The sequence below is a fragment of the Podarcis vaucheri genome (assembly GCF_965113315.1).
Source record: "Podarcis vaucheri genome assembly, chromosome: 9".
Lineage (NCBI taxonomy): Eukaryota > Metazoa > Chordata > Lepidosauria > Squamata > Lacertidae > Podarcis > Podarcis vaucheri.
In genome coordinates this window covers 32,275,579-32,297,347 of record NC_138767.1, presented here as the reverse complement: position 1 = coordinate 32,297,347, position 21,769 = coordinate 32,275,579, and the positions used below count along the sequence as shown (strand labels likewise).

At 39.6% G+C, this 21,769-nt stretch overlaps 1 protein-coding gene and 1 long non-coding RNA gene across 6 annotated transcripts in view; one reads left to right on the top strand and one right to left on the bottom strand.

The window, feature by feature from the left end:
• Positions 1–21,530, bottom strand: part of LARP1B (La ribonucleoprotein 1B) — a 28,030-nt gene extending 6,500 nt beyond the window's left edge. The window contains exons 1-13 of one of the 5 annotated variants that reach the window (XM_082237562.1): positions 20,643–21,530; positions 16,789–16,850; positions 15,477–15,536; positions 13,148–13,319; positions 11,755–11,922; positions 11,497–11,640; positions 10,895–11,063; positions 6,059–6,203; positions 5,034–5,208; positions 4,018–4,187; positions 2,037–2,408; positions 909–1,053; positions 332–543 (exon numbers count right to left, since the gene is read on the bottom strand). In XM_082237562.1, coding sequence (XP_082093688.1) covers positions 332–543; positions 909–1,053; positions 2,037–2,408; positions 4,018–4,187; positions 5,034–5,208; positions 6,059–6,203; positions 10,895–11,063; positions 11,497–11,640; positions 11,755–11,922; positions 13,148–13,319; positions 15,477–15,536; positions 16,789–16,850; positions 20,643–21,024 — 2,376 coding nt within the window. In that variant the 5' untranslated portion in view covers positions 21,025–21,530. The remainder of the gene's footprint in view (positions 1–331; positions 544–908; positions 1,054–2,036; positions 2,409–4,017; positions 4,188–5,033; positions 5,209–6,058; positions 6,204–10,894; positions 11,064–11,496; positions 11,641–11,754; positions 11,923–13,147; positions 13,320–15,476; positions 15,537–16,788; positions 16,851–20,642) is intronic. The other 4 variants (XM_082237566.1, XM_082237564.1, XM_082237563.1 and 1 more) reach the window with 4 other exon arrangements.
• LOC309540705 lies at positions 10–8,625 on the top strand. Its single transcript, XR_014223403.1, has 3 exons — positions 10–294; positions 5,601–5,639; positions 7,634–8,625. It is a non-coding gene; the product is annotated as an uncharacterized lncRNA (long non-coding RNA).
• Positions 21,531–21,769: the final 239 nt, after the last annotated feature.

Sequence of the window (21,769 nt, the reverse complement as noted above, 5' to 3'; positions counted from 1 at the left end):
CATTATAATTTCCTGATGTGACTGGTGCCACTTTTCTGAAGAATCACAGCCTAATTAAAGTCAAGTTTCATAAAGTTTCACACTGTATATCATATGCATTGTGAGGTCATAAAGTTGAGCTTGACTACCCAACTGCCTAGCTTTAAACAAGAAGTTAACAGTGTGAATATTTCACAATGGATTTAACAGTTTTGGTCAAATCCAAAATTATTATTTCCTATACTACAATATTTGAGCAGCAGGAATTTTGAAAGTGTTACAAAGCCTGTGCTCCTCTGGCAACAAGAAACAACAGTAAGTATCATGATCTGAAAGTTTAGAATTTAGCTACCTTAACATCAATGGATCTTGCTTCTTTAACCACAGGATAGAACCTTGGTGTTTTGTTAGGATCTTGTAGCCTTGGTGTACGAGGTGTTTTGGGTGTTCTGGTAGGGTGGACTCTAGGAGATTCGGGGACAGCTGTTGGCAGTGAGCGAGCCATTGTTGTTGGAGGTATTTCTTGGATGCCAAACAATTTACAAGCCAGCTCTTCAGTTAAGTCTAAACAGAAAGACCAGCAGATGAACAGATGAACACTAGGCACCTTGCTTTCTGTTGCTCTTCGAGGACTTTTACCTGGGCTCTGTGTTTATCTGTTTCTTTAAATTTAATGTTATCTTCTTTTATTAACTTCTTAGTATAGCAATATTAAATTAAGAGCCCCCCCTTTTTATTTGTAAGAAAAATTCATTGCATATACTCTCAGTATGTATAAAGTAAGCCCCTTGTAACCGAGCTGAACAGGAACCACTAAGCACCTGGAACTCCATGTGAATAGTGAAGGACTCATGGAGTTCTCAATCAGGTTGCACCATATCAACTACCATCTTGAGAACTTATAATTTTGCAACATTATGAATATATACCTTGTTGAGATCTTGGAGGACCCGGAGGAACTTCCTGATTTGGATCAATTGCATGCTCAGGCGTAAGATTGTCAAATTCTTCTTTACTGATAAGATTTAACTTCTTAAAGTTTTCAACTTCTTGCTGAAGTGGGGATAAAAGCTTCTGTAACAATGTATCATAAATTATAGGATAATAGCTGAAACAAGCCATATCAACATGAACTATTTGTTAAATAATCACATATTATTTACTAATATTTTAGTAATTATTCCAACTGGCAAGCAGGGTGCAATAAAACTGTGTCATGCTCATGAAGACAGTAAAACACTAAAATGGAAGAAAACCAGTCCTTCCAGGTTCATATCCCATGTCTGAAATAGGTGATCACCCTTATCAAACAAGTTGCCAAACAGAAAAATTTTGATAGCAAGAATGATTAAGAATGCTGCTCAGCCAACTGTCCCATCTTTTTAATATGCAGGAAAAAAGCAAATTGTACCCTAATCTCTCACATCTCCAGTTGTGTATAGCATTATATGCCAACGGTAGGCATGGGCGCAGCTAAGGGGAGCAGCTGCCCCCCCCAGCAAGTAAATCAATAAAAATAATGGTAACATGAAGCTTGTCCCCCCCCCCCAACATAAATCCTGCCTACACCAACGATGGTGGGCATTATCTTTGTATAAACAAAACCTGCTATGTTCCACACACTGAGTAATATCGCAAGCCCACAGTAATTTCACTTAAAAATCTAAGAACAAAATGCCTTGATCTCAAGATTCTGTGCCTAAAGCAGGAAAAGACCTGCTTTAAACACTGAACCTGAAAAATATAGTAACAGAAAACCTAGACAGACCAGACAAATGACTTCTAAACCATTAGTTTCTCAATTTAAATGTATCTTGTTATTCTGCAAACATGTCACTTGTTTTTTAAAATTGCTCTAGCTCAAAAATTGACAATGAGTTCATTCATTTAAAGTCTAAATTCCAGTATTACCAACACAAGTGCAAAAAGACCAAAACTTTATTAGCATATGGATTTCTACTTAATTTACCACTGCTGATAATCTGAGCTCACGACATATGTATTTGATTCAATAAACATTGAATACCTATTTATTAACCATTCATTAACATAATTACCTTCAAAGCAATGCAGTCATTTTCACTCTGTTCTGTCCACAAATCTTGCTCATAGTAGTATAAGCCATCATTAATAACTTTGGCAAGTTCTGATGTAATTTTTGCTCGTGAGACATGGTTGCCAGTGCGATCTCCTCCAGGATGTTTTCTCATATATGGTGGCGTTTGTGTTACAATCAAAATCTTATTTAAATCCTGATCATCAATTTCATAATCTGAATCACTATCGGACCACTCAGTGAATGTATTTTTTCGGCCTTCTATTTGTTCCATCTCTTCATCAAACAAAAAATCAAGTTCTTCCTGTTCTTGTTCCTCTAAAGGCAGTGGCTGCTGCTGTCCTGACATCTCCTCAATTGCAGGCACAGATTCCTGGAAAAGGCAAAAGTGTTTCACACTTTCAGTGAATCAAAGCTAATTTATCACTTCTTGAAATAATATTGGGAAAGTATCTAACTGGAAATAAAATGAACAGAGGAATTAACTGCAGGAATAGCAGTTTCAGCATCCCAAGTCATACAGAATGGAACAGAAGGATTAACAAATTATCATTTACACTTCTTAAAACCACACCTTTTTTCTTAGGCTTACAACTCAATTCAAAAAATAGTTCTATAGTGTAACAGACTTCTAACACTGGCCACAATTCAACAGAGAGCCAAACATGCTTAAGCCTCCTGATTTCAATACGCTGATTGTGGCTGGCATGCTTTACATATTTTTCTTCTCTTTTCCCAAAACAAATTCAGTAGCATGTCACCTGTGGCTGCTTTCCACAGGTGTGGGGTATAATGTAAGCACATGTACAGTGGTACCTCGGGTTAAGAACTTAATTCGTTCCGGAGGTCTGTTCTTAACCTGAAACTGTTCTTAACCTGAGGTACCACTTTAGCTAATGGGGCCTCCTGCTGCCGCCGCGCTGCCAGAGCATGATTCCTGTTCTCATCCTGAAGCAAAGTTTTTAACCTGAGGTTCTATTTCTGGGTTAGCGGAGTCTGTAACCTGAAGCGTGTGTAACCTGAAGCATATGTAACCCGAGGTACCACTGTATCAATGATGGATCCATGTAGCTTTAAGTACCTCCCTCCTAAGAAAAACACAATAGCAAGGTGAAGACCAGTCTAGTGCCAGCAGAAGCAACTGTGCAGAGCTTGTCTACCCTTCCCTGTCTGAAAGTGCTGCTCTTGTTCCCATTACCTTAGCAATGCGGAAATAAGGGAAAGGACACTAGCCCCTGCTGCAGTGAGTGAACCATAGGCCACTGGAAAGTAAACCCATTTCAATTCAAGTAAAAGAATCAACAAAAGAATATCAACACGGGCACAGATGGATACTAGTCCCTATATACAACTCAGCGAGTAATTGTGGCATTGTGAAGCTGATCTCCCTCCTCTACCTTTTCCCCCTTCCATATGCATCTTGCCTATTCACATTTAAGCTCAAGGACAAAGCTTATGTCTATTTTTTAAAAAAGAAAATACTGTGAGGCACTTTGGAAAACAGTATGTAAAGGTGGATAAAATGAATAATTAACAGACAGTGACAATTTGTGCTTGAGACCAAAATCACTAAAAGAATACTGTATATTTGCTAAAGTTATGATGGCCTGAAGGCTGTACTTTGACATGTGTCTAGGTCAGGCATCCCCAACCTGTGGCCCTCCAGATGTTTTGGCCTACAACTCCCATGATCCCTAGCTAACAGGACCAGTGGTCAGGGATGATGGAAATTGTAGGCCAAAACATCTGGAGGGCCGAGGATTGGGGATGCCTGGTCTAGGGTCATGGTACATTACATCCCATGTCTAAATCCACATTTTCTGGAAGGAATTTAAGCCAAGGTACCACTGTAATCTCATTTTATCACCAATTCTAAATTCATTTGAATGTGCCTTATTTATCTAGCATTCCAGGTACAGAACTATCCTGAAATACTTTTTACAGTATCTGGAAGACACGTAACTTAGAACATCTTACAATACCTTTGGCTTTGCTGGGGATGGACGATGTCTTTTTTTAACTTCTATCCAAGGTTCAGAGTCCAGATCTGGCAAGCTTGTAGATAATCCTTTAGACATTGTTTGAAGGTTACTTGTTTCAGTGCTTTTCTTAGTAGTTAGACTTCCCATTCTTGGAGAACTTGGTGCAGATTCTAAGATTGAAAATTATTTCTGTATTTAGAACAGATCAGGCTATTGTTTACTGTTGTTTGACTTACTATTTTTCTTTCATGAAGTTGACCTACTTTTCCATTCATGTCCTTATTGATATGTGTTTTAAGACAAATAAGTCTACAGAATATTTTAAAATGTAAGGTGTAGCTGACAAGTGTAGAACTGGAGCTTTGAATCATTCCCTGATCTACTGTCATGTTCCCCTCCTGTTTAGCTGGTAGGACAGTAATAAGAAAAATGAAAGCGTTGATTCCTCCTCTGACTCAGATACCAAGGCCAACAAAACTTATATCACTGACCAGAGAGGAAATCATTCCCAGTTTGGGGAGATAACTACAACTATTAATTGAACTACATGGCAAGAGAAGGTCTACTAGGTGGCAGGCAACTTGAAAAACAGGTAGAAAGAGTGGAAACAAAAAGCAGCAACAAACAAGTGTATTGGTAGTTATCCGGGGAGACAAAGCAGTCCAGGCCCTGGGATAGCCCAGCAGCTGGTGCTGGAAAGGAAATCTCATGAAGGATCTATTCTAGTGCAATTATTGCCACCTTAGCCAATCTACCTGCATATTCAAGTGTCATCAAAAGGAAGGCAACTGCTATAGAAGTCAGGCTGTTCATTGTCCAAGATAGGAAATATGTTTTCCCCTAAAGAACCCTCAACTTAGTGCTTCCTTGGATTAAGATCAAACTTCAAGCAGTAGTGGGACAGTAGAATGGGGGTGGCCTACTGCACAAGAAAGGGAGTTCTGTGCATGTCCTCAGCCTACAGAAGTTCACATGTTTTTCAGAGTTAGGCGGAAAAAGAAATAAAAATACCTTACCAGTATGTGAACCAAAAACTTTGCCTGGTATAAATTCTGGACAGTTAATAAGCTGAGAAAAGTCTGTTTGTGGAGGTCTGCGTGGAGAGGGTCCTGGAATTGGCCATTTCTCTGGTTCTACTCTTTTCCTCATCTTCTGATCCACTATTTCTACTTCTGTACTGTCCTTTAAAGCCTAGATGACACAAATACATAAATACAAATAAACTGTAATGTTGTATAACACTTTTTTTGTTTCAAATGGCTGTTTCATATATATTATACCTTTTCTACAGAGAAAACATACTTAGCTTATCAGTAGGATTCACATTTCATCATGAAGCCAACAATGCCTTTCTGATTATCTATTTTTTCTTTGTATTAAAGGGATATCCAAGAGCAGAGATTGCTTGTTTCCTAAATCTTGCAAGAGTCTGAGAGATCATACACTTCCATTTAGAAACAGAAAGTCCACCCCAAAAGTGCTACCACATCTTGACTTATTTTTTATAGTTCCAATGGGTATGTTCTGACCTATTTCTTTCAAAATGAAATTTATAATTGTTTCAATTATTCCTGACAATGTAGGATTGATACCAAGAAGGACCAATGTACCTCTTCTTGCTGGTAAGGAGCCAATAACGTATTCTGCTTTACTAAGATGTATTACTGGTTGTTTGTGGTTTTTTAAAGGAGCATGTATTTTTCACCCTTCCACGGAAAAGTAATTTAGAATTCCCATGTTTGTTTTCTTCAAGTTCTACATTTAACAGCCCTCAATGGCAAGTGAAATAACCAAAATATGCTGAAATTCATTTTATATTGATCAGCTTGCTTATTAGACATGTATTGCTTTGGTGTTTTTTGATTTCAAATGTACTATTTTATAAAAACTGGATTTTGAAGCATTAAGTAGCTTTAGGTTAGACAAAAAAATTGAACCAAGCTTTGTTGAAGTCTCTAATTCAGGTTTCCAAAAAAGATTTCCCCCCCAAAAAAATAACAATTTACATTACAGTAGGGACTAAAAACTGAAATTGGCTTACCTCTAATATTAGACTAACATTTGTAGTAAGAGCCTGCACACGATGGAAACTGGCAATCAAAGAAATAGGCAAGAATCCTTGTTGGTCCATCTTTCTCCTCAAGAAGAAGTCTCTTTCCAAGTTTTCTACACTGAAATAATACTCACTAAATAAAGAAGAATGTTTGGTTAGCCCACTATGTTCTTCTAAACTCCCATCACCCTTTATCAAAGCTGGCTTACTTATCTCTTTCTAGTAAATATTTGTTTTCTCACTTTACTAACTTTTTGAAGATATTGTCCTATACCACTGTGAATATTAAATAATAATAAAATAACTTATCAAAATAAAGTACCATTGCTTCACTTACCATGACCAATAAAAGCAGTCATAGGAATAGTTTATGCTAGCCTGAGTGAAGACAGACTGTTAGCTCCTTCCCCAGCTTTGCTGAGTAAACTTGTTAGTTTCACTGCTGTCTGCTAAAGGCCTAAAGAGTTAAGCAAAGAGGGTTGCTTCTGTGGGGAGAAACAGGGGGAAAGGAGCGAAGAGAGAATCTCAGCAAGAAGATAGCAAAAACTGAGTGCTTTGACTGATGACTGAGAGATGCTCCAGGACAGGAGAGAATGAAGCCTGGTATGCATTGGGCCCACTGAAGCTTGGTTGCTTTTCAACCCCCAACTAGAAAGAAGTACAGTGATCTGTGCGGGAGGCAACCCACAGCACCGCGTCTACACACACGCGGGTCAGTGCTTCTGTGCATGCGCAAATCTCAATTTGCCAAAGTGAAACTATATCTTGGGAGAAAGACAATGGGCTTGTGTTACAGATAGAAAACTTGTTGCCGGAATCTCTGATCAAGGACAGCTTTTGCAGACACACGTGTATTCTAAATTGTCTTGTATGGGTTACAGAGAGGGAACCCTCTCTGGTAGCTAGTTTGGAAGTTGAAAAACATACACACTTCTCCATCTACTTTAGCATGAGCTACCAAGAGGGACTCTTCTGATAAGTCATCAAGCTGGCTTGTGCCATCCTTTGAAAAGTATCTGCAGAGTTGAGAACTGCCTGTGAGATGAGGAGAAGGAATGTATTAGAGCAATTCTTCTGAGGAATGCTTCGTTTCAGAAGCCTGTTTTGACTGTGGGAAAATCAGATAAAATGCGCAGCTTTGGAAAGTTATTATTTGCTTCATCCATCAAAGGAAGAACTTCTCCCTGCCTGGGCAATTTTGGTCTATTTTGGGCTTCAGAAATGCCCTCCATTTCAGTTTGACAGTCTTCAATAATTAGATGGCTATTGGGCTTCCATGTAGGACAAATTCCCACCTGCTCCACACCTTTGTTTTTGCGATCAGGTCTGACAAACCAGCGTCATTCATGTTTTCTGGTCACTTTTTGCTTCTGAGTTCACCCTAGAATGTTCTGTTATGAAACTAGAAGCAAAGGAAGCCTTATAATTTCAAAATCTGGTAGGTCTCTAGATCAAAGAAGTCTACATCAAACCCAGATTTGGCAGCATCTTAATCACAGGTTTGACAGACTTGGGTTGTTTTTCTTTCTCCTTGTGAAGCATGTTCGTTTTTTGTCTTTGCAGGAGTTCTCAGGAAGCGCCACAAGAGTGGAGAAAACAAGAAAGGCAGACAGATGGAGGCAGGTTTCTTCCATAAGACAAAGATAAGAAAAAGAAAAGGCGCTGAAAAATTAACAGGTTAGAAAGAAGAGCCAGTTAAAGTGAAGAAAGGGCATAGAAGAGATTTTCCTTCTCAGGAAAACCAGGATATGAACAGGAGTCTACTCAGCAGAAGCAAAACTATTAACTGTTTCCTGTCTTCAATCAGGCAGTAGAATGCTTTTTCACCCCAACTAAGAACAGCCATTGTATAGAAATACAGAACATGTGTAATATACAATTAGAGTACACACACCTACTAAGAAAGCATTATCATATGACTAGAATGTATAATTATTTGCAACAAAACAAACTGCACAGTTGGGTACACATGCTGATCTTATCCCTGTTTTCAATACCGTGCAGAAGTAAATGCCCAAGTTAAAAAAAATAGTCATTTTATTTTCTCTCTACCTTGCATCAATAATGTGTAACTTCAGTATTCAAGAATAAGACTATCAATAGCTTTCAATAGCTACACTCTGCTTCCACGGTTGGAGACCATGGAGGCAGTTTGCTTCAGAACACTAGTGGCTGGAAACAGCAGGAAGGGAGAGTGCTCTGTTGCTTGGGTCCTGCTTGTGTATTTCTCACAAGCACCTGATGGGGCACTGTGAAAACAGGATGCTGGATTAGATGGGACCATTGGCTTGATCCAGAAGGCTCTTATGAGCGTACAGTAGTAGCCACTATTATAGTCATGCAATGGAGTTAAGTTTATTAGTGGCCCTTCCTTCAACTACCTCAAAGTAGCATTAGCTGGGGAAACTCAGCCATATGGGCGGTGTATAAATAAATAAATTAATAATAATGTTATTACTGTATTTTAAATTTATATTATGTTCATAGAGTAATAGTAATAGTTATAATGGCATTATCATGGAAAAGGAAAAAAGTTTAAGTTACAAAATGCAATTCTTAGATAAAAGAAAGGCATGAGCTTTGAAAAGATCAGGAAGATATGCATGTACTTCAGTAAGCTGGAAAGATACACAAGTAAAAAGAAACTGCCTAAAGATACTAGCATATTCTCTGCCTTAAAGCAGCATACATTTTTCTACAAAGTGACAATTTAAAGTCCATCTGGGAAGTAAAAATACTTGGTTTATATTCACTGTGGTCACCTAGAAAATGCTCTCAAAAGTGTTTGAATGAGCTTGTAAGACACCCAAGATTCTTATCTCTGGGAAATATTGGAAAGTGTCCAAAATATGGAACACAGAAAGAAGGGGAAAATACATTTCCATAAGTGAGTTAATAATAAAGGCTCTGGAGATGCTCTCAAGAGCAAAGAGTGCATATGGTTCGAAAAGTGTCAAAATATACATATGGAGCCCCCAAGAAAATTAGCCCAAAACAGACTTATAGCTTATTGAAACCAACTACTGATTATCTGAAATAATATCCCTCAATCCCACTGAAGCCAGAAATATGCCACAACATTACATAGGTAGTATAACTTTACCAAACTACGAAAAAGGAAGAAGACATACCCTCAAGGTTCTAGTTTAAGAAAGGCCTTTTCCTCCAAAACATGGAAGGCAACAAATCAATATTGATGACAAAAATACATAATCATTTTAGCTCTGAATTCTACACAACATTCAGAACTCTGATAAGGTAGAAACTCATTTATCTGAATTCTATTTTCAGAATGGAGCCAATTATATTAATTTTCAAAATTATTCCGATAAGGTTTCTCTTAGAACATAAGGAAGTGCAGTTTATGGCAACAAATGCAAATTATGGTTGTGTTTAAAAAACAACAACAATGTATGCACCTTATATTAATTTTCTCTCTTATAAGGTTATCCTGATTAAGAACAAATAGAACGCTTGGGGGAGGAGGGTTTCAAGGCTAGCTATTTAATTAAAACTATAATTAGCAATACTAGAAATTAAATTATGCATATTCTAACTTGTCTTAACACTTTATTTCTATATGGCTGCAGAATCTGTAAACACAGTCCAGAAATTCTAGTACTTATTAAGAAAATAAAGACCTATTGCAACAAAAGGCTGGACAGACACCCAATTAGAAAATTGTAAGACCTTCCAAACTATTTGGAAGGTGAAAAAAGCCTCTAACATTCTAAGAACAGTAGCACATTCCATGATAAAGCTTGGAAATTTCCAAACTAATTAAGGAGACTTTGTGAATAATTTAACCACTACTGGGATATCTGACTAAATCCTACTATTAATAGCAGAACTTGAAGATATGACCAATATTTGGTTTAACAATGTGCTGAGCATCAGAGGGGGACATCATCATGTTCTACCTTAGAGGATCTGGATTCTATACTGCAAGCTCAGAAATCTGACCACAAAGAAGAAGTGTCTGATGGCAGTGGAAGCCAGCTGATTAATGTGACATGGAACTGTCAGGTTTCACAAGGCCCAGCAACAATAACTGGAAAAAATTGAAACTGGCAGCCTCAAGCCAGAGTCTGCCAATAAACCAAATTTATTTTTCTTTTTTTCATTTGCATTAACTGTAACAAAACAAGCAAGCAACAAGCCACATAAAATGCAAGAGCAACAAAAACCACCATTAAACTATGGCAAAACAGGGTGTGCAATATGCTAATTCATAAACCCTTCACTACAATCTGAAAATTCTGAACCACCCTGTGATCCTTGAATGAAGGGCAGTACAGAAATTTAATTAATAATAACAACCGGAATAATTTTCTCCAGGGATTTGGATAACCAGCCTTCCAAATGGCTTTTCACAACCCATTGAAATACAAGGGAATATTTCCATTTATAGCTATATACAATATGTTTTCTTCAATTCAAACAACAATGGCAAAGCACCAATAAGTACTTTGGAAAGAAAAATTAAGAATGGCAAAATTACTTCCAAGCCAACATAATTACAAAGTTTTCATATGTACAGTCTTACTATACCATAACACAAGCATACCTAAGTTACAATGTCAACAAAATGCCACAGACAGAATGGAGTAAGGATGTATATACATGGATTGCATGTGGTTTATAACACCAAAAGACACAAGACCTGTTCTTATTAAAAGTTCACAGTGAAATGTTTGTAGCATTTCCAACCTATGCCACAGGTTTATTTGAAACCACTGGCTTATTAAATGAATGTACAGGCACAAAGTTTAACATCTTGCTTCCCCAACCACCTGCACCATAAACACAGAGCAGTCTACTTACATTTGGCGTTTAATGTATTCTTTTAGTAGTGTTTCATCAACAGAATACACCTGCATTCCTGTTCCATCATCATAGTAATACATCATACTAGTGTTAAGATCTGGCTGAAATGGCTGGTCAGTTCTCTCATTATATTGTTCCCGATAGCCATATGAATAGTCATGGTTCACTTCAGGAAGGAGGAAAATTTAATTATTACAAATTATGAGTCTAAATATGTGAAAATATAAACCTTGACCTAGTCAATGTTTAGAATTATTTGAGAGAGTCAACATTTTATTTTTATTTCATAAAATTTACATATCACCTGATTGTAGAAAAAACTTCAAAGCAGTTTACAATATATATACAGGAGTCATGGGGTAGAAATATACTTTTACTTTCAGAAAACACATGGCAAAGTTTCTCACTAACATTATAAACATGGAATAAGAGGACTCTCTCTCTCAGGAAGCAATAATTGCTTAATGACAGGATAACAGGGAATAGAAGGACAATTTTCACAATGGAAGGACATAAATGGCAATTAACTAATTCCTATCGGAACAGACACTATTCGAACTGTCAATATAATTTTTTCATAATAATTTCTATTTTCATACTTCGAGGGTTTCCTCTTCCACGTCCTCTTCCTCTTCCTCTGCCCCTTCCTCTTCCTCTGTAAAACCCTCGAATACTGCCACCTTCACTTCTCACACTAGAGACTTCATCATGATCATCTCGTTTCTCTCTATCCCGTCGCCAGCCTTTTAGAAATAGGAGAAGAAATGTAGATTCCTAAAGTTACAGAAGTGAGGTTTTAACAAGAAATAGTTGTCAATTAAATACAAACACAAATAAATAAAATTTAGATGACATACTAGTTCTTGTCTCATTGCGTCTGTTGTTGTGTGGCACAAGTTTGCCTGTTTCTGGCTGAGATCTTGAACTGTTCCGAGATCCTGGTCTATCTTGGCCTTCTGGCTTCATATCATCTAAATGAAGTGGCACCCATTTGTGCTTGTTACCTTCAAGTGTAAAATATAGAACTAGAATGCTGTTAAGAATACCCATTAACCCTATAAAATATATTACATTTATTAAGTATTAGTTCCCACATTTTGAATAAATATGCACATATGAATTCATTCTAAGAATAACAGCAAATGTCACAGAGTAACTTTCTGAAAGTTACTTCGTGAAAATACGTTCTGAACATACAAGCGATAGCTTCTCATCCTATGCACAGTCCAAACTCAAATTTCAAACACTTGCAAGTAATTAGATGAGGGGGAGCTGTGGAGGAAGGCATGCTAGCTCTGCCTCCTTTCATTTTTGGCACCTTCCATAAGATGAAAGGTAGGGAGCTGTTATATCTGTGGGGACTCCTTGCATGTATGCAAACCCCAGAAAATCAGACTACTGCAGGAATAGTAAGATATCACTGGTGGGCCTCAGTAAGATCTTAAAAGGACACTCTTCTAAAGCAGTTCTTCAGAAATTTAATCCCACTGTGCCTTTTACCACATTCATAAATTCTGTGGGGATATCACTGAAAATACTATTCAGTTTAATGTGCTTTGGAGACAGTGAACAGTTTTATGTCATAGTAGTAATATTAATATTATAACTGCTCACTCTTTTGCACCTTTCTACCTTCCAACTCTTTTGAAACCTAACCTATGCTAATCCCAGATGAAGAATATCTGATTTCATACTTCTAGCCTATGTGAGTTTTTCCTGTAATATAAGCAGGATATTAGATTGGTTGCCACCTCATTAAGTGACTTGTGGGGAACAAGACACTGTCAGAGGATTAAGGAATTCCCTCCCATGACAAAACTGATGTGATGCACTCAAAGTGCTGAAGCAGCTTCTTGTTTCTGAATATGATTTTTGTGTTCTGCCTTAGATTAAAATTTTATCTAAGGATTCATCTGCATGCATTTGGAGTATGAGGTTACTGATCTTCACACCAAAGAAGCTAATAAAATTTCTTTATATATAAATTAATGCCCAAATTTAAAATTTTAGGAAAATGAAGATTTGCTAAATTCTAAAATATTAATACAGCAAGATTTGTGCAAGCACAATAGAACAAGCACTATTGAAACAGTTGTAAATTAGAGTTGTGACCTTTAAAAAACTGTCAATAAAATTAACAAGAATGTCAGAAATCAAGAGCACAAACACACATTATAGCTCCATTTTTAAAATTTGGTCATGATACCTCAGGTTCTAGAGAACATTATTAATATGCTAGCCCAGACCAACCTTTTTTCTTTTGATTGTTAATCTGAGCCTCATCTTCACTAACGTTTTCGCTAGGAATATCTGGATTTATTTCCAGGTTTTCTTTGATTCTGCTATTATTCTTCCTTTCATTCTTTTCTTCTTTCTCCTTTTTGATTGGAGTTTTTTTATTCTGATTGCTTATATTTTTACACTGTAACACAACAGGGGGGGAAATTAGAGCTGAATCCTAACCCCATTCAAATATTTGCAGCCATCCCACCCCTGCTGCCAAATTTGAGCTACATGATAAAAAAGCAAATCACTCTTTCCTACTGTCCTTTTATCAACTGTTCAGCTGACATATGCAAAGGAACAGAATCACAGCAGAAACTGCCAGCAGAAACTCCCAGCCTCAACTTATATGTGTTGGCTATACTATCTGTACAGACCCTATTCACACATGTTCAGAGCCAGCTATATGTATGAAGGCTCTGTACATGTTTCCAAGGAACCTGCAAAAGCAAGGCACATGACACAATTAACATGTGGGGGGGGCTTGTTACCTCAATTCCTCTATTGCCTTCCCCAATCGCATCAGTCACCACAAGAACATATGGACAGACCCAAGAAGGTGGGTTTTTTTGCTAAGTGTTGTCAATATTGTCATACATTATTAACTTGATTAAGTCTACCTCAGTTCATTGTTAAATTTGTTTATTGCTACAAAAAAGTAATAAAAACTGCCTTTTCATAACTGAATAGTCATACCTTGGTTCTTGAACGTAATCCGTTCCGGAAGTCCGTTCAACTCCCAAAACCGTTCAAAAACCAAGGTACGGCTTCCGATTGGCTGCAGGAGCTTCCTGCACTCAGGCAGAGTCAGATGTTCGGCTTCCAAAAAAGTTTGAAAACCGGAACACTTACTTCCAGGGTTTCGGCGTTTGGGAGTCAAAATGTACGAGTACCAAGGCATTCGAGAACCAAGGTACGTCTGTATTCCATTATTAGTAGAGTTAGATTTCCAGCTAATGTAACAACAGTTAAATCCATTATAATCACTATGGCTCCCTTTCTCTTCCCCACATGCTTCTACTAGCAGGCTCCTCTGCAATCCTTCCTTTTCTCTGTTTCCTTCTCTTTCTTTCTTTGGAGGCAACTTGCAGAAACAAGCAATTGATGCTTCCTCAAAACCACTTTTGGTATCTACCCCAGCTGAGCAATTGTAGCTTTCTCTGCAAAACACTTTCATGTAGGTGAGTTACAAAGAGACAGATCATTTGTTACTACGAGCCACTCAGACAGAACTCTCTGAGTGGAGCAGCTTTCTTGCAGCAGTGATGGTGGTCCATGTTCTTTCTCCTTCAAACAGGGTTTCACATAACACTAATCCAAGTTGTGTGGTTTGTTTAAACCATATGGCTGTTTAAACCTAAGTGCTCCCATTTCATTCCTTCGTTTGTTCAGATGAAGCAACAAACCACAAGCCTTGCATTAGTGTAACATTCAAACCAGTGCTTATGGTTTGTTTTTCACAAATAAACCATGATTGGGACTCTAGTTATAGCTTTGAAGAACATAGGTTGCAATGGGTTTTGCTGCCACAGACAGAAGATTGGGACTGATCCTTTTCAGGTTAAGTACCATATCATTCCACATTCAATCAGATTTCTAAATCAGCTACAAGAGTCCCTGTGGCATGGGGTAGAGAACCATGAGCTATTTACAGAATGCTTTAGGAGAGGGAATGGGGCTGGCTGCCCAAAAATATTTTTCTGCAAATTGTCTAGCTGCCCTTGCTGATCTCCCAAACAGATACCTAGGTCATCTGTATGCAAAACAATTGTCATTTATTAACAGATCAGCCTTGTACAACTGAACATAACGTGCATCAATTAGTTCTATCATACCTCATTGATACTGTGTTTTGCAAAGGTCACAATATGAAATTATTTTTATGTGGTATAGAAAAGAAAAGCCATCTAGAAATACATAAATGTTGTCATTGCAATTTAAACTTGTTAAGGAAATAAATGTGCCTTCATTGTAAACTAGTCTTACAAGCAGTTAGACTAACAGTTAACCAGCTTGCTCACCTCCATCTCTTGTACCTTATAGCTGCTAGCTCCTCTGCTACCACATTGAACCTAAGCTTGTCTAGCATTCTGAAGCTGGGAAAGTTACAATACTGTTATGAAAAGAGCATTATGATGATAGTGCAGAGACAGGAGAAAATTGGCTGGTAGACAGAATTGTGACAAGAGAAGAGTGCAATATCATTTGTTATTTCTATGAGACAAGAGATACCTGCCACATGGAAGTGGCAAACTTCATTGTTGTTGTTACAAAGAAACATTAGAAGTGTACTTACTTCAGAGTTGGCAATTTCACTTGGTGTTGGCCAGTTTGATGCATCACTGAAGTCATTTGCCTGCAATGGTAATGAACACATCCTACTGTCCAGAAACATTTGTTCAATAGCAAGCAAGAATCCCCATCTGACACTGGATTTATGCTACAGTTTTACAGAAATGAGATCACAAAACAAAAAATCTTGATTCTTACGTATCCTGACTCGCAAAATAGCACAGTGAAAAACCAAACTCAGCAACGTAGTCAGCAATTCTGAATCCATACACCTTTTTTTAAAAAAATGTGCTCAGTCATTTTTATGAAAGCAGTCTTTTCAAATTTGATATTAATGTTATGAAGTAATTTGCATAATAATTAACAGTCAATGGTTGTGAATTACTTGAAGCTAAAATCAGCAAGTAAACATAGCTTTTCTGTTTATCCTCTATTTCCAATATAACTCTTAGTAAGGTAAACTTTTCCATCACTTTGGAAAATTACATACAACACTCAGACTAGCTGTTTTACTTCTCAAGATGCTCCTACAGTAACTTATCCCTTGTTCAGTTCGAAGGACAGACCATATTGTAAGATAAAGGCTATCCTGCAAAAGGTATCAATAAAACTTTAATGAACTTCTTTGTTTTGCTTTAAAACAACTTTCAACAGCTTAATTTCTGGGTACTCCCACTTTCTAAAAAGCATATACAGTGGTACCTCGCAAGACGAATGCCTCGCAAGACGAAAAACTCGCAAGACGAAAGAGTTTTTCGTTTTTTGAGTTGCTTCGCAAGACGAATTTCCCTATGGGCTTGCTTCGCAAGAAGAAAACGTCTTGCAAGTTTGTTTCCTTTTTCTTAAAACCGTTTCCTATGGGAAACCGTGCTTCGCAAGACGAAAAATTCGCAAAACGAAAAAACTCGCAGAACGAATTAATTTCGTCTTGCGAGGCACCACTGTACAAATAGATTTTAAAAGCAACATTTGTATATGAGAAAAGAATTTCATGTAAGTCCACCAGCACTATCTTTCTTCCTGAACTTGAATAAGATGGTAACTTAAAAGCTTTGCTTCAACAGTTCAGTAATAAGGGTGAAGCCTATGGTTCAGGTTTTATAGTCTTTTCCATATTAAAAAACCTATTCATATGAAGTATGTGGTGTCAAAGAAGTCCTTATGATAATTTAAATAAATATGCAAATACAGGCTTATCAGTATATTACAATAAATGAATTTAATAATTAATTATGAAAGTATTAATTACTAATTAATATAATAATTTAAACCTAAATTAATAGACTATAAAATTGATTTGGACTCCTAAAACATACCTTACTCGATTTCTTTACTTTCGATTTTCCTGCCTTTATGACTTTAGCAGAACTCTGCAATTCTAAAATGAATAAAAGAAAGATGTGATTCAAGTAATCTAGAAAGAGTACAAAACCAAGTTTATCACATATTTTAAATAGTATGATTAATTTCTGCTCCCAAATTGTTTAAGTACAAGTTGAAACAAAGAAATTCCACAAAGTACAAATGATTTTTTAAATTAACTGGATAACTATCAAACTTGAAAAAATAATTTTTTCAGCTTGTTAAATTAGCTTAAGTGTTAATTCTAATTTGAATGCTGCTATTAGCCTTGTAGGGGACGCGGGTGGCGCTGTGGGCTAAAGCCTCAGCGCCTAGGGCTTGCCGATCGAAAGGTCGGCGGTTCGAATCCCCGCGGCGGGGTGCGCTCCCGCTGCTCGGTCCCAGCGCCTGCCCACCTAGCAGTTCGAAAGCACCCCCGGGGGCAAGTAGATAAATAGGTACCGCTTACCAGCGGGAAGGTAAACGGCGTTCCGTGTGCGGCTCTGGCTCGCCAGAGCAGCGTTGTCACGCTGGCCACGTGACCCGGAAGTGTCTCCGGACAGCGCTGGCCCCCGGCCTCTTGAGTGAGATGGGCGCACAACCCCAGAGTCTGTCAAGACTGGCCCGTACGGGCAGGGGTACCTTTACCTTTATTAGCCTTGTAAAATGCTAAGATTACTCACATCAAATTACTCACATAAATTAGAATCTTATGGCTGCAATCCTATCCATACTTACCAGAAACCGTACATCCCATTGATATCCTATCAATGGGACTTCTGGATAGGAGCCTATATAAAACTTGATGACTGAAACTCACATGTAGACTATATTACAAAAATTAAGATGCATTGTGATTTCAATTTATGATAGCTTAAAAAGAGATTTTCTTAGAAAAAGAATAGATTAAAAATGTATTTTTATACTCCAGTTAGTGCTTTATGAGCTGAAACTTGCACAGTTCATATTTGTAGATTTCAGAACAAATATCCAATCTATGTCAGACGAATTCTTACTTTACCATTATGCTTATAGATATATGTAACAGCTACTTAAATATTTCAGTCTATGCCCCCATAGCTGTCACATGTGGAATACAAAATTCTGGAAAAATAAATACTCTTATAAACTTTGTATTAGCATACAGGGCAAATATTACTGACTAATACATGATTAATGCTTCAAGTCTTCTCCATATCATATTCTGAAGAGACATATGAGTGAAGATTCTAGAGCCAAAGTGAAAATAAAGGAACAAAACAGTCTAGTTTCAAGAAGTCCATCAAACATTAAGAATGTAAATACAAAATCCAATTAAAACAAAAATCTATCTAGTGCTTAGCAGGCTAGCTAAATAATTAACATTAATCTAATTTCAATTAATTGCTTGCATCTTTCTGGTGGTTATGAGGAAAAAATTATAACTGCTAGTCCTATCAAAAAGCATCAAGTATAGATGGAGGGGATGCTTTCTCTATACAGTATATGTTTAACAACCTAGGGAGGAGTGCAAATGTACACCCAAAAAGATTGTGATCCCCTGCTGTACACTGTAGGAATTTAAGATGGAAGAGATATACTGTACACAGTACTACTTTGCAATATATTCCTTTTTAATATGTAACACATTTTGAATGTGAGCTAGTAACTTATCCAAAAGAGAAATAATATGATCAAAACAACAACTGTGTGGTAGAGATTATGCTCATTGTATCGCAGAAGAATAGTACTGTACTATTGGAGTATCCAATGCGACAACCATGTGCACCATGGTTGCCTCAGGCAACCCCCAATCTGGAGACCAATGGGGAGTGTCATAAACACCACTCTAAGCATTTTGGAGAAAGGGTCGAGTTGCATAATATATTACTAACCACCACCACATTTAGAGCAAGAACTAGTCAGGCATATCATATCTGACAGCATCTTTTTTGAACACAGTTGCTTTAATATTCTATTCTCGCACTACAAGGTAGTGCCTGAGCAACTATCCATCTGTCTAGGCAAGCACGTAAAGCTGAATGCGCACAAGTTAAATGTGTGTAAATTGCAGTCTTACTGTGTAGGATCAGTTTGCATAGCATCACTTAATGAACTTATTACATAAAAGTTGAAGATATGCAAAACAAATTATCTATTTAACAAAATCCTAATTAATGCTAATTAACCTTTTACTTTCCCTATTTTTTAAATGTAAAATACAAAAGCTAGTTATTTAAGGCTGAACTCTATTTTTATTTGTAAGGTATTTAAGCTAGGATATTCAACACATTTATTAGGGAGCAAGTACTTAAGAATTCAACTAAATTAATTCTTTTATCCAAGTTTTAAATTGTACTGTTATATCACTTTAATCTAGCTAAGTCCCAGAGCACTAATATAATACCTTCTATTATCTCAAAGAGTGTTACAACTACTGCTGCTGAATTTGAATACCATTTCATGATAATTCCTGCTACACGGTGGCATACTGCGATTTGTGATCCACAGATTATATACACTACAGCACATGATAAAGTTTCTTGCAAGACCATCAAGCATGAACTACAAAGCAAAGCATGACTAATTACTACAGTGGTCATCCTCTAATGACCTGTTAGCGCAAATATATGTTTAAAACCCTTGAATTTGCTTCCACCAGCATACTATCACAGGAACCCTAAACTATGAATAGCACCCTCAAGAAAAAATGAAGTAAACTCTATACAGAACTCATGCTTTTCAGTTTTATTGTAGGCAATGCCAAGTGTTGACAAATATGCACAGTGACCAAAGAAAGAGTAAAGGCTATTTCATATGTTAACTTGTTAAGTTTTGGTTTGGTAGTACTGTAAACTTATTTAATAGCACCACCCATACGTATAAGTTCACAAATATGTAGAACTGCAGTATACAGTGGTACCTTGGGTTAAGTACCGGTACTTAATTCGTTTCGGAGGTCCGTTCTTAACCTGAAACGGTTCTTAACCTGAAGCACCACTTTAGCTAATGGGGCCTCCTGCTGCCGTTGTGCCGCCGGAGCACGATTTCTGTTCTCATCCTGAAGCAAAGTTCTTAACCTGAAGTACTATTTCTGGGTTAGTGGAGTCTGTAACCTGAAGTGTATGTAACCTGAAGCATATGTAACACGAGGTACCACTGTATATGTACACAACAGAGGTACATACACAACAATGATTTACATGCAAGCAGGAACAAACTATTCCCTGCACGCAAGTGGCATCCGCACAGGATTCTGACAGGAAGCAGACCAAGCAACAGGCATAATGAAGGACAAAAACACAGAAAAGTTCTGCATGGGCAAAGTGGGACTACAACAGTTCCCCACCACCACCACGACGTCTATCAAGTTAAATCTCTTCTCAGTCCGTCCGTCCCCCCCCCTCCCCCAGAAGTAGCCACTTTCGCTGCTAGGTATCCCTGCTGCCGCCAACTGAGCTCTGGCTTTCCCAACCGCTTCGCTCTCACCGTCCACCTCATAAAAGAACTCCAAGGCAAAAGAAGCCACACCTCTTCACGCTCATTTTCCTAATCTGACCATATATGCAACATGAGAGAGGGCAGGCAAGGCTGAAAAGAGCTCCCTGGCACCGGCTGGCTGGCTGGCTGGAGGCAAGCAAGCACACGCCTTTCTCCGAAGCCTGTGTCATTCGGGGTCGCCGCCGAAAGCGGGCGGGGGAGGGTGGAGAAAGAGAGAGAGGAAGAGAGAGGGGACGCTTTAAAGAAACTTGAGAAGGAGGCAGCAGCAGCAGCAGCAGCACGCGGGGCTCTCGCCGTCCCCGCAGTAGGTCAAAACACAAGCTCCTTGTCCGCCCAGCCCTTTCCTTACCCGAGTCCTGCGGGGCGAGCTCGCTGCCGGCTGAGGCGCTGGAGGGGGATAAGCTGCCACCGGAGACGGGGGGAGGCTTCCAGCGGGTCCAGGGGTTATCCTTGGGCGGGGGGGCCTCGACGGCCTGAGGCTGCTGCTGCTGCCCCGGTTGGCACTTGTCGCCGTTGCTACTATCCTCTTCCTCGTCGTCGTCGCCGCCGCCCTCTTGTTGCTGCTGCTGCTGCAGCCCCTCACCGGAGCCGCTTTCCCGGGGGGCTTCGGTCACTTGGCCGGAAGGAAAGAGGAGCTGCTCCTGATGGTTCTCTTCGGGCAGCCGGGCCCCGCCGCCGCCGCCGCTCTTCTCCGCGCCGCGAAGTGGTGCCTGCGGGGCGGCCGCGGACATACCGAGAGGGGTCCGCACCCGCTGACCTGCCGCGCGCCCCTCTCCTTCCGCTCCCCGCGGGGCTGCCGTAGGGCGGGAGGGGGGAGAAGAAGAAGAAAGAGAGCCTCTAAGCCGAGCGGCTCCGTGCGGGGGGCCTGGCCCGCCCCACGGGGGCTGCGGCTGGCGGGGAAGCAGCCCCCCCGCCCCAACAGCGGCCTCCGGGGGCGTCGCCGCTCATTCACCTCAGCGGGTGGTTCAACCGCCACCGCCCCGTGCCGGGAGGGAGGGGGTTGTAGAGAAGAGATACGCGCGAGAGGGCCGCGCGCGAGAACGCGCCACCGCCGCCGCCGAGGGGCCGCCCGGGGTTGAGGGGCGGGGGTGGGGGGCAGGAGGAGGCGCCGGAGCCGAGGCACAGTTTTCGTGGGGCCTGCTTTGAGGTCCGGCAAGGAGCTCCGTCACAGCTGTCGCGCGTGTGTGCTTCCTCGCGCCGGGGGAGGCGGGGTGGGTGGGAAGAGGGGCGGGGACAGAGTCAGGGAAAGGAGTGAAGGGAGGGGGGTAAGAAGGAGGAGGCGGTGGCGGCGAACGGGTGAAGCGCTCTGCAAAACGAGGGCGGAGCCTCTCCGAACCTCTTCGGCGCGTTGTGACATCACAACGGCCAACAGCGCGGAGGGAGGCCGCGTGCGTCTCTTCTCCGGGCTCGCCTACCCCCCCCCCGCCCTTTTCGCTCCCCTCACCTCCGCCTCGGCTAGCCCCGCCCACGCCCCGC